This window comes from Neofelis nebulosa, chromosome 14 (genome assembly GCF_028018385.1).
Source record: "Neofelis nebulosa isolate mNeoNeb1 chromosome 14, mNeoNeb1.pri, whole genome shotgun sequence".
Taxonomy (NCBI): domain Eukaryota; kingdom Metazoa; phylum Chordata; class Mammalia; order Carnivora; family Felidae; genus Neofelis; species Neofelis nebulosa.
This window is the reverse complement of record NC_080795.1, coordinates 45,435,271-45,451,029: the sequence shown is the minus strand read 5'-3', so window position 1 is coordinate 45,451,029 and position 15,759 is coordinate 45,435,271. Positions and strand designations below refer to the sequence as shown.

The 15,759-nt window shown below is 34.8% G+C and overlaps 1 protein-coding gene across 14 annotated transcripts in view; it reads right to left on the bottom strand.

Annotated features, from left to right (window-relative positions):
- The window catches only part of VPS13B (vacuolar protein sorting 13 homolog B), an 805,543-nt gene that overhangs the window by 556,114 nt on the left and 233,670 nt on the right, over positions 1-15,759 (bottom strand). For all 14 annotated transcript variants that reach the window (XR_009253621.1, XM_058699594.1, XM_058699595.1 and 11 more), the window contains 2 exons: positions 4,258-4,392; positions 3,105-3,278 (listed from right to left, as the gene is read on the bottom strand). Coding sequence is in view for 13 of the 14 variants with exons in the window: in XM_058699594.1 (XP_058555577.1) it covers positions 3,105-3,278; positions 4,258-4,392 (309 nt within the window). In the remaining variant the exon portion in view is untranslated. The remainder of the gene's footprint in view (positions 1-3,104; positions 3,279-4,257; positions 4,393-15,759) is intronic.

Here is a 15,759-nt window from a genome sequence, read left to right as displayed (position 1 = left end):
TTAATCCCCACCTTCAATTTGGGAGCATATGCTAAGGGCAGTTGTCTTCCACACATGATGTTCAAAAGCCACTTAGAATGATCACCAGACACCACCAGAATACACATTTTGTCTCCCATCACCTGGCTGATAATTATGACTCCATTTTCAAATATTTTTCACTCAAATTCTATAAACCTATGGGAAACGTTCATTAACAACCTCACCTGGAAATCTGTGAAACAGCAAGGATTACTGTGCTTCCCTCTAATTATTCAACTAGAAGTATTTAACTACCCAGAATCTTTTTTTAAGAAACACTGTAAAGTATTTTTATAATGAGTTTTACTAACACCATAAGATTTCTTTCAGTCCTTTTTTACCTAATTATGGTATTAATTAATATTAATACCTAATTCTGACTCTGTGTCATTCCCCTTAGGTGCTCCGACCTCAAAAACTAAAAGGTAAATGTAATCATCACTTGTTCATTCATTCATTCATTCATTAAATATCTGTTGACAGCCAACTATATGCAACATATTGTTTTAGCCACTAGAAATACAGTAGTAATCAAAGCAGACAAAAATTCATGCCTAAATAAAGCATAAATTCTAACAGCAGGAAAAAAATCAACAAGAGAAATCAGCAACATATATATTATGGTAAACTATGAAAAGTACTAAGAAAAAGTGAAGAGTACAAAAATAAGATGTGTATGTGCCAGTGTGTACCTGCACCTGTGTTTTTAAGAGAGACAAAATTTGCATACAAGGGCCATGAAAGTACTTGCTAAAAGGGTGACACTTAAGTAAATAAATTTTAAATGAAGAAATAATTTATTAACAATCCTTCAAGACTTTACTGAAGATTTGTCTACTCCTGAGTTATACATACACAGACACATCTCCATCTCCAATTTAAATCTTGTTACAGGAACAAAAGATTAATCAATACTATTTTAAAACTGGCTTTAAAAAATAAGTCTTCTCATTACCATATCATAAATACCATTAATGTGGGTGGCAGTTCCAAGATGGATGACAAATTTAAATTTAAAAATATCCTAACTTAACTATGTAAATAGTTTAAGTAAAAACACATTACACTTTAGGATTAAAACATACCCAAAAAAGTAATTTCAAAGCATCAAATACGTAACCACATTAAAATTTTACACACAAAGCTAAAACATATCACTAAACATAATACTAATGTCAAAGATTAGGCAAAATCTCTTACAGCAAGAAAAAACATAAAACTTTACCCTAAAATATCATAGGTATAATTTTTTAAATCATAGTTCACTTTTAGGTCTAAATAAAAGGTTAGAAATGCAAATACATTTTTGTGACCCTAGAAATGTGTTTAAATTACAAAAAAAAATAATATAAATATTGTCATGAGAAAGATCAGATTATAAGCTTAACTGATCAATTCTAACTGTGTATATGGCAAAACAAAAAACAAGAGGGTCCTCTCCAACTTAAGAATATGTGGTAGATTTAAATAAGCTTAGCCCCTTCTTAGACATCAAAATTCTAACTGAATGGTCCAGTCATTTTAATAACATTTTAATAATGTAATGATTTGAGAACAAAACCTATCAAAAACTACTATATGGATAATTATTTTAAAAAGTTCACCAAGCAGCATATTCAAGGAACATGATTAAATAGGCATTTTAAAAAGCATAATGTTTATTTAACCACCAATCCCTTTTCCCTAAAACAGAAGTAAATGACACAGGCTAAATCTGGCCCACCCCTTGTTAGTGTGAATAAAGTTTTATTGAAATACATTCCTATCCACTCATTTACATTTTGTGTACAGCTATTATTATGCTATAACAACAGAAGTCAATAGCCAAAACAGTGACAATATAGCCCACAAAGCCTAAAATATTATTTGGCTCTTTATTAAAATGTTTATCAGTCCCTGCCTTAAAAGATAGGTCAAATCTTTTATCCATATGCACAGTCTTAGTTGGGGTTGGGCCTCATCCTCACATTTTTCCTTTGGGTTCCATACCAACTTTCACCAGGCTGAAACTTCTTTTTGAGGACTACTGTCTTCAGAAGTATGTGGACAGAGGATTCTCTGACTCACTGCTGAATACTAATTTGCAGTTTCTAATGTGCATGCCACTCAGCTGGAAATGCTACTGTAACAAAATTCATGTTTCAAATATTTTTCATGTCCTTGTGCACTGCTTCTAATATTTGCCTCCATATACTCTGTCTAGTTAGTTAATTACAAATCTTTTCATAGTTTCTCCTTTCAACTCAGGGCAGCAATGCTTAACATTTTCTGTAAGTTGTAATACTTGTTAAATATTAAGACAGTTCTCTTTGGCAGCTATTTGAAACCACTTCCTCACTAGCCATTTAATTTTTAATTGGCACCCCTTACCCTTTTAAGAAATCTGTATATAGCAATTTTATTTCTAAACTTTTTGACCACTTTGGCTTTACTAACCACATACTGACTAACCAAATTCATGGCTGATAATGACCTCTACTTATCTTTTTTTAATCCTAGTCTTCATTGATCCTTCTGGTATCTCCTCTCAATAGAAGAGGCTTTGCTATATTCTGGGCTTGAATAAAATAAAATCAATTCTAGGCAAAATGTTACTAGAAAAAAAATATAACTCTAAGAAATAGTATATTGACCTCAGATTTTTTTTCTTGATTCCACTATCAACATCTCTTTCTTTCTGCAAAACTAGAGATAAGGCCCAAACCCCCAATTTTAATATGGCAAATGATGGGTCACAAAGTGATACTACCTCAAGGAAAAATATTTCCTTTCCAATGTTTTAAATTTTTTACTCTTTTCTACCTATTACATGATATGGTATGTTTTAAAACTCAGTTGGATTTAATAGTTATGAATCCAAGATTGTTACAACGTACAAATGAAATTATTTCTCATATAAAATAAAACCATTGTTTACAAACACATCATTTATCAAAAATGATACAAAAACACTTAAGTTTCAAAGAGCACAACCACAGAGAGTATCCCAATGAACACAAATTGGTTAAAAGAAAAGTCCTTTTTAAAAGCCTTACTGGAAAAGGAAATGCAAAATAAGTAAATAATGATAAATTTGTACTCACCAGAATTATGGCAGTAGTCCATATACTGTGGAACTTGGACTGTGAAGGCTATCAAATCTGGAGCTAAGAGAGATTCTGGCTTTCTACTCTCATTGAGCCATTTGCTACTATGAAGGTCTTTAGTGTCAGAAGGACCCTGAAGCAATGGAATCAACTTCTCTTTTCCACTGTCACCTGAGTAGAAACATTAATGAAAAAATTCTTATATAAAAATATAGGAGTAGGGGTACCTGGGTGGCTCGGTCAATTAAGCATCCAACTCTTGATTTTGGCTCAGGTCATGATCTCAGGGTTCCTGAGTCCAAGCCCCACATCGGGCTCTGACAGCACAGAACCTGCTTGGGATTCTCTCCCGCTCCCTTTGCCCCTCATGCTCACGCGCACACTCTCATGCTCTCTCTCTCTCTCTCTCAAACAAATAAACTTTAAAAAATATATATAGGAGTAGCTTGAGGATGCTTGATCTTAAAATATACTATCATAACATTTCAGTTATATTTGGTCATTTTATCTATACATTTATATTCTAAAAAGTAGGACTAATAAAGTTAAAAGCACTTTTAACTCTACACCAAGAAAGTCTTAATATTTAGCTAGTGAATGGAGAACATTTCAGATAAGACTATAAAAGGAAACAATTTGAACATACTGTATTCTAAATATCCAGCAAAATCTGTACCTCTTTTTAAACTTACCTAGAAATTTAGGTTGCACTAAAAAACTTAAATTACAAGTAGTTTATGGAAAATATGAAATAAAGTATTGGCAGGATGAAGAACATTACAACCTTAAACTGAAAAACAGTTGTGTTATCTGTTTATTATACTAACATTTTAATTTAATTTTAAGTGTCATATATATCTATACTTCCTATCCCCCCCCCAACAGTGTAAGAGTAAACTTTTAATTTTCTCCCTCCTAACCATTCTCCTAACTATGCAGGGGTTTTTTCCTTAAATAAAAATTAATTTATACAAATAAAAAAGTATCATCCTGGCACAATTAAAAAAAATTTTAAGTAAAAATAAAAATTTAAAACCTCTGATTCATAGGAACAATGAGCAAATTCTTGTTTCAGTAACGCTCCTTGTAAAATGCAAGGCCAATTCTCCTATACAGGCAATAAAGTTTTACACGGTCCAGCTGCACATACCTGGGGCTTTGGCACAAATTTTTATTGATCCCATGGTCCCAGAGGCACATTTGACCAATGATGTGCTGCAGTACTTCAATTCAACATTCTGGATTGAGCCCTCAAGAGTTGGCAGGGGATTCTTAGATTTCACACCTAATAAAAGAAAACTGCAAATGTACTAGCCGATTGAATTTAAATAATTTTTATACTCCTTCACCAAGGCATTTAAACTTAATTATACTTTAATTATCTGCCTCAGATGTTCTTACAGTATTTGTGTTAGGTTTCATAGTTTAGCATTTAGGAGGTGAAAGGATGCAATTTTAAAATAAATAGTCTGAACTCTCATAACTATACCTATGTAGGCAGCTTTTGATTAGTCAAACTCAAGAAATACGAGTAAATATTTTAAACAAATATTTGCTTAAAAAACAGAAGAACTTTAAAATATCATATTTGGTTTTAAAATACAGAGTAAGAGACTTATTTGTGAAACAAATTTAACTTATAAATTGAATTTCATCTGGACAGAGACATTTAATTTAAACAGGAAACATTCTGAGTAAACAGGATCCTCAAACTATCTTGGTCAGGTAGAATAAGAGAGACAAACAAGACAGCTGGAAATAGCTCCTGGGTTAAAATACAATAGCTTAAAAGCAAAACTGACATACCATGTCATATAAGAAAAATCAAAGGTATTCTGTATCAATTAACAAAAAAGTAGATATTAACATCTCTACTATGTGCTACTTGCCAAAGGATATTGAAGCACAGAAGAGAATAATTACCATGATATAAATGGTAGGGAAAACTTAATTCAAAAGGGAAAAACTCATTTTGGCCTAACGTCTAGGTGACAATTAAAAAGGCAGAGGAACCTAAAGAACTGACAATATTGCAAATCACTAAAATGATAATAATGACAAACCCTAATCGACTAACATTTACTGAGGACTTACTCTGTGTTATGCGTGTTATCCTATTTAATCCTCACAACAGGCCTATAATAAAAATGTTTATTAACCTCATTTTCAGATTAAGATACATTGGACTGCAGGGGTTAAGTTTTGCTCAAAGTTCCCCACTAGTAAAAAAGGTTAGGTGTTTAATACAATTTGATCCCATCAGAGAAGACTTTACATTCATTTTGCCTATATTCATGAACATCCACCAACATAATTTCCCTTCTTTTCTACATTCCACATTTTGATCACTTATAAACTATCATTCATCTATGAAACTCTTTTAAGCAGAACAATGTATGAACAATTAAGAAAACCATAAATTTTCTGTGATAGATATGTTAAATACAATTCTGAAAACTTTTATCTCAACTTAAGTATGTTCAAGAAGCCCCATAATCTTCCAAGTGTCTTCCTGAGATGTAGCCCAAGAATCTGCAGTTTAACTAGCACACTACAAGATTTGCAAATTACAAAACATCATCTTAAACACCTTCTTACATACAAACCCTCACTTCAGAAGGACCTATTAATTTACTAAGTTCTATGTGGTTGTTATATAAATGTGTATTGATTGGTTGCTATTTTCCAATATTCACCACCTCGGATGATTCCATTTCAAGTGGTACCAATTAGCCCCAGAGCAGGACTCTAAAACGTTGTGTATTGATACAGTCTTCTATAATGTTATTACATTTTTATCAGATTCTCAAAATCTGTAACTCTAAAAGCTAAGGAAGTACCTCAGAAAATTAAATGATGCCAAAGTATTTATATAAACATCGTCTTAGTATTAACAATAGTAACAGTAGTACTAGTTTTCAGAGCACCTAACATTCACGGAACACTAAGTGTCAAACACTATGTCTAGTTTATTATTTTATTTATCATCAAAACAAAACAAAACAAAATCCTGAGGTGACTATTACTCTTCCATCTTATCTATGGGAAAACCAAGACTCAGAGAAATAAGGGTTTTGCCAAGTTTCAAGTCAGAGAGTGACAAGGCCTAAATCACATTTCTCCTTGTAAGAAAGGAGGCTGAGCTACCCTACATATTTAACATCTATTGCAGTTGTGGGAAGTTATTAGTGGATAATTTACCCGGGTCTAATCATTACGGTAGATGAGAGGAATATAAAATGGAATGATATCCTCTTCTAGCCCTCAAGTGCCCACAGTGAGACTTTCATTCTATGCCAATTTTTCAAAACATATAAAGAACCTAGATAATGGTCAGCAGACAAGAGCTACTGAAAGATTCTCTCAAGGGTTGCTGATGGTGTTCAGAATGAAAAGAATTGAATTTATTCCTGGTAGATATAAAAGCAAAAGAATATGAATATGCCAAAATGGCTTTGTTTTTAAATTATTTTATATCACTGTTTCTTGTACAGTTTATAACATTTAGGACTTATCTTAAATCACAAATGGTACAGAAACCCACGGGGGAGGGGAAGGAAAAAAATTTAAAAAAGGGGTTAGAGTGGGAGAGAGCCAAAGCATAAGAGACTCTTAAAAACTGGGAACAAACTGAGGGTTGATGGGGGGTGGGAGGGAGAGGAGGGTAGGTGATGGGCATTGAAGAGGGCATCTTTTGGGATGAGCACTGGGTGTTATATGGAAACCAATTTGACAATAAATTTCATATATTAAAAAAAATCACAAATGGTAGGTCTTTTGTTGTTGTTGTTGTTTCTAATGTTCATGAATTTATTTATTTAAGGAATCTCTATTCCCAACATGGGGCTCAAACTCGCCACCATACATCAAGGGTCACATGCACTTCTAGCTGAGCCAGCCAGGTGTCCTGACAAATGGTAGGTCTCTGTTAATATCTAATGCATACTTATATAGTACTCTTATCGGAAGAAGTTGCCTGGAACCTCTTCTGGTAAGAATCTTATATATTTATTATCTTGTTTTAGACTATCACGAACTTAGTTTACATTTTTATGATCATTACATTTCTTAAATCTTTCAAAGCTTGTTTTAAAAACTACATCATTATGCATAATTTCTCAAGAAAATCTTTTTTATGAAATAATTTGTTTTAAATGCCATAAGTTCAGATTTAAAATAATAAATTACAGTCATCTCTTGATGGGCTTCAACAATGAAGAAAAGCTACTAGAAAAAAATAATCTTGTTAATGAAAACCATGGACTTGGTGATTATGATATGTGAGTATATAGGTACATCCATTGTAACAAAAGTACCACTCTGGTTGGAGGTTCTGATATAGGGAGAGGCTGTTGTGCATGTGTGGGTCAGGACATACATGTGAACTAACTTCCCCTCACTTTTGCCATGAACCTGAAACTGTTCTTTTAAAAAAAAAAAAAAAAGTGTGGGCATTTTTTTTTTTTTAAGTTTATTTATTTAAGTAATCTCTACACCCAACATGGGGCTCGAACTTATGACCCTGATCAAGAGTCGTATGCTCAACTGACTGAGCCAGCCAGGCCCCCATCTAAAATAGAAGTCTTTTTTTTTTTTTTTAAGTAGGCTCCTGCCCACAGGGAACCCAATGTGTGGCTTGAATTCACAGCCCTAAGATAAAGACCTGAGCTGAGATCAAGAGTGCATACAACAGACTGAGCCATCTAGGTGCCCCAGAAAAGTCTTAAAAAATAACCTTGGTTTCTTTCCACTCTACCTTCAAACCAAAATTTGTAAAATGCCCAAACGTAAGCACTAGGAAGGTGGAAAAGAACACAGAGCACATTCATTGTGTCCTACATGAATGATGCTTCCTGAAAGTGTAAAAAGGAATTTTCCCCATGGTGAAACTAAAAGAACAAAAGCTCTGAAACTAAAAAAGCATGGCTTTGGATAGAGGCAACATTAACTAAGTAGCAGAGTAATCACATAGCTAAAGGCGAGCCACTATTTACTATTGCTACATGTGGAGGCCAAAGTTTTGTAGTTACTGTTCAAGGTATTTAAATCAGAAATTACCTGAACTTTACACAGAACTTAATTTAGAGAAGAGCTGACATAAGTCAAGAGGACAATCACAAAGATAATGACAGTATTTAACATTTGAAATATTCCCTTCACAGAGCACTCTCGCATTCGTTTACTCAAATGCTACAGTCATAGTCCACTAGAGGATGAGAAGAGGGAATCCCTAAGACACAGCAAGTGAAATATAATTTTACACTGTATACACTATCAATGAAAGAATCTAAAAATAATACTGAATTTTTATTAGAAGTTAATATAAAATAATGCACTGTTATTTCTTCTCCTTGTAGTACTTTTCTGGAAAATACCAACTTGTAACACATATTCTTAGTCCTGTGGTACACCATTAACACCAATTCTTTTTCCACCAACTTCTTGTCTGCCATAATTCTTCCATCCTCCCTGAGACCTTAACCCTCAGTGCCAACTCTCCAAAGTTCAGTAATCAGCTCATGATCACTCTTGTAACTATTAAAAGATAAACTAATGAGAATGACCCACATATCTGTGTGTATACCTAAGTAAAAGTTTAAGGAGTCAAACCCCACATAAGTTTAACTATATTGCCTCTATTAACCACCACTAAAAAACTGTTAAATTTTTTTAGAGCCTTAAACCCACAAATAAATAAAAATGAAAAAACAGTAACTGAATAAGCAAGAGCTTATTCAAAGAGGCAAGAGCTATCATCAAAATTTTGAAAGATGAGTATCTGATGAACAAGTAGCAACAAGATGTGACTTTGTTCCATTACCCATGGCACTTTTTTCTATTCTACTAAGAAACAACTTCATCTGTAGTAACCCCTGAAAAATTAAAAATTAAAGAAACCAGGCAATTCAGAGGGAAGGAATGCAAATGAGGCTAAAAGATGAGCGGCTGAAAGTCCATCTAATAGCCACAGATCCTTTCCCCTAAACAATACAGTCATGCAACTACCCCACACTCATCCTGGCAAGACTAACAGTTCACTATGGAGAGGTTAAACCAAAAGGACTTTGGACTATGGAATATATAACCAAAGAAAAGGGTGCATGTTAAAAAGAGGAAATTGTCTAAAAATCTATATATAGTATATATACTGGATGATGAGATCTTTTTTTCTTTACTCTCTAAGAACTCTGAGTGACAGACTTATAACCTTCAGGAAGGAAATGGAAGGATTTCTCTCAGTGGAAACTGGCCAGTCCAAGAAAAAAGGAGATTATACTAGTAGCTGATTATTCCCCAACAAAAAATAAGTAGCATCCAATCCCCCTACAATGACACCAGCATCAACAAGCTCCAACCTCACATACAGATTTAGTAATTTATTCTAAATATAAAGGATTATCAGATATGTGGAAATCACTATAAGAGGTAGAGATTTTAAAAAACAAATAGAAAGCTGGGGTAAACCAACAAAGCCAAAAACAAAACTCTTAGTAATAATAATAATAATTACCATCCTCAGAGAGAATACAGAAGATACAACAAAAATAAGATGTTTCATTAAAATTTTCAAAGAAAAAAACAGCCCTTAGAAATTAAAAATATGATGTTAATTCTCCTTAAATAGAAAAACTGGAAAAAAAGAGAGTTGGAGAAATTTACAGTATAATAAAACAAAAAATCCCAAGAGATTGAAAATGGGACAGAAATGACAATAAAATGAAAGGATCATCACAAACAAGCAAATATCTAAAAATCAAAAGTTGCAAAAAGACTACTGAACAAAATGGAGAAAATAATCAAAAAAATAATTCTAGATTTGCCCAACCGGTAGAACAAAAGTGTCAACTTACAAAGGTATACCATAAATCCATCACAACAAATGAAAAAGCATACCCAGAGAAGCCCACCACCTGTAGAGAAGTTCCTAAAAGCTCTGAGGTAAAAAAGCAAATGAATAAAAATAGAAACAGATGACATACAAATATACAACATACAATCAGAATGGCATCAAACTTCTCAAGAGCAATAGTAGAAAACAAGGAGACAATAAAGCAATGCTTTTAAAATTCTGTAGAAAATTATTCCCAACCTGCAAGTCTACAGACAGCCAAACTATCAATCACACATGAAAGCAGAAGAAAGATTCATCAGACATACCAGATCTGAAAAACAGCTTACTTTGTCTGCTGGAAAGATAACTATGAAATTGTGCTCCACCAAAAACAGGGAGTAAATCAGGAGAGAATCACATATGTGAGCAAAGAAACAGGGGATCTAACATAAGAGAAAAGAGAATTCCCAGGACAATGATAAAAGGCAACTTCAAGATAGCTCTCTAGATTAGAAACAAATAGAAATTGAAATAAGAAAAAAAGTACTCTAAAAGAATAATGAGTACACCATCAACTGATGAATGGATAAAGAAGATGTGGTTCATAGATACAATGGAATACTACTTGGCAATGAGGAAGAATGAAATCATGCCATTTGCAACAACGTGGATGGAAATGGAATGTATTATGCTGAGTGAAGTCAGTCAGTCAGAGAAAGACAAATATCAGGTGTTTTCACTCATACGTGGATCTTGAGAAACTTAACAGAAGACCAGGGGGAAAGGGAAGGAGAAAAAATAGTTACAAACAGAGAGGGAGAGAGGCAAACCATAACAGACTCTTAAATACAGAGAACAAACTGAGGGTGGATGGGGGGGAGGGGAAAATGGGTGATGGGCATTGAGGAAGGTACTTGTTGGGATGAGCACTGGGTGTTGTATGTAAGTGATGAACCACAGGAATTTACCCCAAAAACCAAGAGCATACTTTACACACAGTTTGTTAGCCAATTTGACAGTAAGTTGTACTAAAAAAAGAAAAAAAGAAAAAATTCCATTTTTATTCATCAAAAAAAAATTAAAACTAAGGTATCTGAACTACTGAGAGAAGACAAGCTTCTGTAAGAGTTTTGGGGAATTAATAATAAATACATAGAACACTAACCAAATTTTAATAGGGCAGTTATTAACTCCAAGAATAAAAGTTGCACACGTAAAAATTATTTACTGGTAGTATACATTACAATTCATCCATATACAGTCATAATATGTTAACAATGAATCTAAATTTAAGCAAAAAATATCTAATAATTGGATTATTTAGGAGAAAAAAAAAAGCCTAAAGAGAGAGACAGTCAGTGAGTGTCAGCCCTAAAAGCTAAAGCCTCTTTGGTAAGAACAATAATGCCACCCCACTACCCCCTACTTACCCTCTCCAAAGATGTCCACATCCTAAGCCCAAGATTTGTGAATACTGTATGTTACCTTACACGGCAAAGGAGAATTAAGGTTGCAGATGGAATTAAGCTTGCTAATCAGCTGATCTGAAATAGTGAAATTATCCATTATCCTGGTGGACACAATATAATCACCAAAGTCCTTAAAAATGAAAGGAAGGGGCAAAAGAGGAGAATCAGAGAAAAACATATAATACCAGAGGCACTGTTACAGTGATGTTGCTGGCTTTGAAGATGAGGGATGAAGGTCACAGACCAATGAATACAGGTGACCTTCAAAAGGTGGAAAAAGGAAACAAATTATGAGAAGCTTGCAATAGGAACACAGCCAAGCTGACACCTTGATTTTAGTATGAGACTTATTTCAGACTTTTTAAAAAAAAATTTTTTTTAACGTTTATTTTTGAGAGAGAGGGACAGCAAGCGAGTAGGAGAGGGGAAGAGAGAGAATTCCAAGCTCCACACTGCCAGCTCAGAGCCCGTCACCGGGCTCAAACCCACAAACCACGAGATCATGACCTGAGCCAAAACCAAGAGCCAACACTTAACCGACTGAGCCATCCAGGCACCCCTCATTTCATACTTTTTAATTTTTTTAGTGTTTATTTATTTTTGAGAGAGAGAGAGAGTGAGTGAGTGAGTGTGCACGAGGGGGATAGGGGCAGAGAGAGAGGGAGACACAGAATGGGAAGCAGGCTCCAGTCTCTGAGCTGTCAGCACAGAGCCTGACACAGGGCTTGAACTCACAAACCATGAAATCATGACCTGAGCTGAAGTAGGACCCTTAACCGACTGAGCCACCCACATGCCCCTCGTTTCAGACTGTTAAACTACAGAACTGTAAAGGAAATAAATTTATGTTGTTTTAAGACACTAAGTTTGTGGTAGTAGAATGTACGTAGGGGCACTTGGGTGGTTTGGGTGGCTCGGTTGAGCATCCAACTCTTGATTTGGGGCTCAGGTCATGATTCCAAGGTTGTGGGATGGAGTCCCACATCAGACTCTATGACAAGAGTAGAGCTTGCTTAAGACTCTCTCTCTTCCTCTCTCCCGCTGCCTCTCTACCCACTACCTCTCGCTCTCAAAAAAAAAAAAAAAAAAAAAAGTTTAGAATTAATGTAGATTATATCTACACATGGAAGGTAAGAAATCTGTGATGTAAGCATTTTATTTAGAAATTTAGAGGTAGGGGCGCCTGGGTGTCTCAGTCGGTTAAGCATCCGATTTCGGCTCAGGACATGATCTTGCATTCTGTGGGTTCAAGCTCCGTGTCAGGCTCTGTGCTGACAGCTCAGAGCCTGGAGCCTGCTTCCGATGCTGTGTCTCCCTCTCTCTCTGTCCTCCCCCTGTTTGTGCTCTGTCTGTCTCTCTCTCTCTCAAAAATAAATGTTTAAAATAAATTAAAAAAAAAAGAAATTTAGAGGTAAATACTTAAGAATAAGTTGAAGAAGACTGCCTCTATAAAAAAGCAGTGAAGATGAAAGGGGCCCATAGGACTGTAATTTTTGTTAGAAGCCATATACAACTCTAATTTAATAAAATAAACCAAAATATCACTCAGGACACTCAAGCAGCCATGACACATGCTAGATACACAAAAATAATAACAGGAGAGTAAACCAATAAAGTCTTCTGAAAGAGGGAAGAGATAAATTCTTTTAAAATACACATTGAAGGGACAGCCATTTTAGCAGAGTTATTAAAAAACATTACACAGGGGCGCCTGGGTGGCTCAGCTGGTTAAGCGTCCAACTCTTGACTTCAGCTCAGGTCATGATCTCATGGCTCCTGAGTTCGAGTCCCACATTGGGCTCTGTGCTTACAGTGTGGAGCCTGCTTGGGATTTTCTCTCTACCCTTCCCCACTTCTCAAAATAAATAAACTTAAAAAATTACATAAAATAAAGTAGGAAAGAGCTTCCAAATAGTTGATTTATAGTGAAAGGTAAGCATTTATCTTTTCAGGGGAAGAATAAAGGAAGAAAGTGAAATGAAAGACTGATCACATGAGAAGATAGGAGAAGTCTGAACAGGAGTGGCCTGGTAGGCAAGGACAAGTAAGATAGAACTAACCAGCTTTCTTGGTACATCTAAGACTCAGTAGGTGATAAAGACTGCAAATGGCTCCCAGTTATAAGCAAATAGGAGAGAGCAAACTTTAAAAGATAGCGATTATTGGGGCGCCTGGGTGGCTCAGTCGGTTAAGCGTCCGACTTCGGCTCAGGTCACGATCTCGCGGTATGTGAGTTCGAGTCCCGCATCGGGTTCTGTACTGACTGCTCAGAGCCTGGAGCCTGTTTCAGATTCTGTGTCTCCCTCTCTCTCTGGCCCTCCCCCGTTCATGCTCTGTCTCTCTCTGTCTCAGAAATGAATAAATGTTAAAAAAAAAAAAAAAGCGATTATTTTGTTATTGTTGTTGAGGATGATGATTTTGTTGCTTCTACATGGAAAAGCAAATAAAGTGACAATCCAGAGCTGGGTGAAGCCAAATTATCTGTGTAAAAGTCATTTAATATTTTCAACAGAATATAAAATAAAACCACTGAACCACACCCAATTAAATAGCAAGAAATAAAAAATAATCTCATAAGTGTAGTGCCCAGTGATAATCAGGTGACAGAAGTGAACTTTAAATATTAACAAGGAACAAGTCACGAAGTCCTCCACAGCAAAAACTTTTCATTGTTCCATCCTCACTTGCATCTCAGCAATCCCTCCCTGTCCACATTGCTATAAATACCAGCAAAAAAGAAAATCAACAAGCATTTATGAACCAACATGTATCTACACATCAGCTTCTCTTTTTTTTTTTAACATCAACAATGGCAATATACATTTGACAAGACTCAGTTTCATACTGAAAGGATGAAAGAGACGCCTTAATTTAAAACAAACTTTCGTCACTAAGTTTATGACTTAATTCTTAACATAAAGATTAACAAAATTAAATTTTATTCTAGCTTTAAAACTAGGAACCAGAGTCTCACTCCTACACATCGTTGTCATACTAAATGCATACATTCTTGGAAAACTAATCTGCGTTATTAAGAATTAACCTGCTCCTCCTCCTCTTCAAGCTTACATACTTAACGTTGATTGTCCTATTGTGTCATAACTGCAGGTGTGGGAATATGGACATTTCTGTGTATGAAAAACTAGAAGAAAAAACCTTGTTATTTGAAAGGGGGTGGAACCCAAGTACTGAAGAACTTCCAACTTCTGAATATAGTCTGACAAGAAGATTCAGTAACTCATTTTGATTGGAAAGAGGGTCACTAAATTGTATGGGCCTAGTAGAACAGAATTTCAGATAGCACAGTGCCTCAAATAGAATAGTTGTTCAAAAACAAGTAATTTACTTTATCCTTGACATCTTCATTACCAAATAAAGGAAACTAAAATATTAACATTAACGTTGGCAGATAATGTCGTTAATTTCTTCTCCCTTGGGTTGCTTTTAAATATTTGTCTTTAGCACAGTGGGATTTCACGACAATGTATCCACCTAAAGATTTATTTTTCCTGTTCAGGAGTTCTGACTCTTAAAACTGAAGATTCACATCTTATATCAATTTTGGGGGTTAAAAACTCTAAATATTCGCCTCTCTCCTAGTCTCTCTTCCAGAGGATCTTATTAGATATATATAGAATCACCTCATGCTAGTGTCTGGATTTATTTACCTGTATCTCACATTTTCATCTCTCTTCTCAGTGCTACACTCTGCATAATTTCTTTGTATCCACCTTCAAGTTCATTAATAGTGTCTTCGGCTGTTTCTAATCTATTTATTCCATTCAGTGACTTCTAACTACAAAGATTATATTTTTGTTTTTGAAATTCTTTAGTTTTTATGGACTACATCTGTGCTTCTTTCATATTTTCAAATTCATCTTGTGCTTCTATAATAATTTTAAATATTGCCATTTTATACTGTCTCTAACAATTACATTGTCTGAAAATTCTAGGAATCTAAATTGGTCATCAGAGATCTCTGCTAAATCTTGCTCTTGATGGATTATTTTCTGGATTCTTAGTATACATTTCACAAGGCTTTCTTCTTCAAATACATTGCCGTAATTGAAGGTGTATGCCAGAGCAAATATCTGCTCACTACTAGATATCCAGAGATATAAACACTCCAACCAGGAGCACATTTTAAGTTAACTTACTGTCTTGATGGTTGGTTCCTAGACTAGGCAAGGAACTAAAATCTGAGTGATGACAGGACTATGGTTACAAATTCTCAGGGGAAGCACCCTGCCTCTTCCCCATCAAGGCCAAAACAAAGAAATTTCTTTGTTAAATCAAGAGTAGGGCATAGTTTTGAAAGAGTCTACCTTTCTACTCAGAAGTTACAACCTTA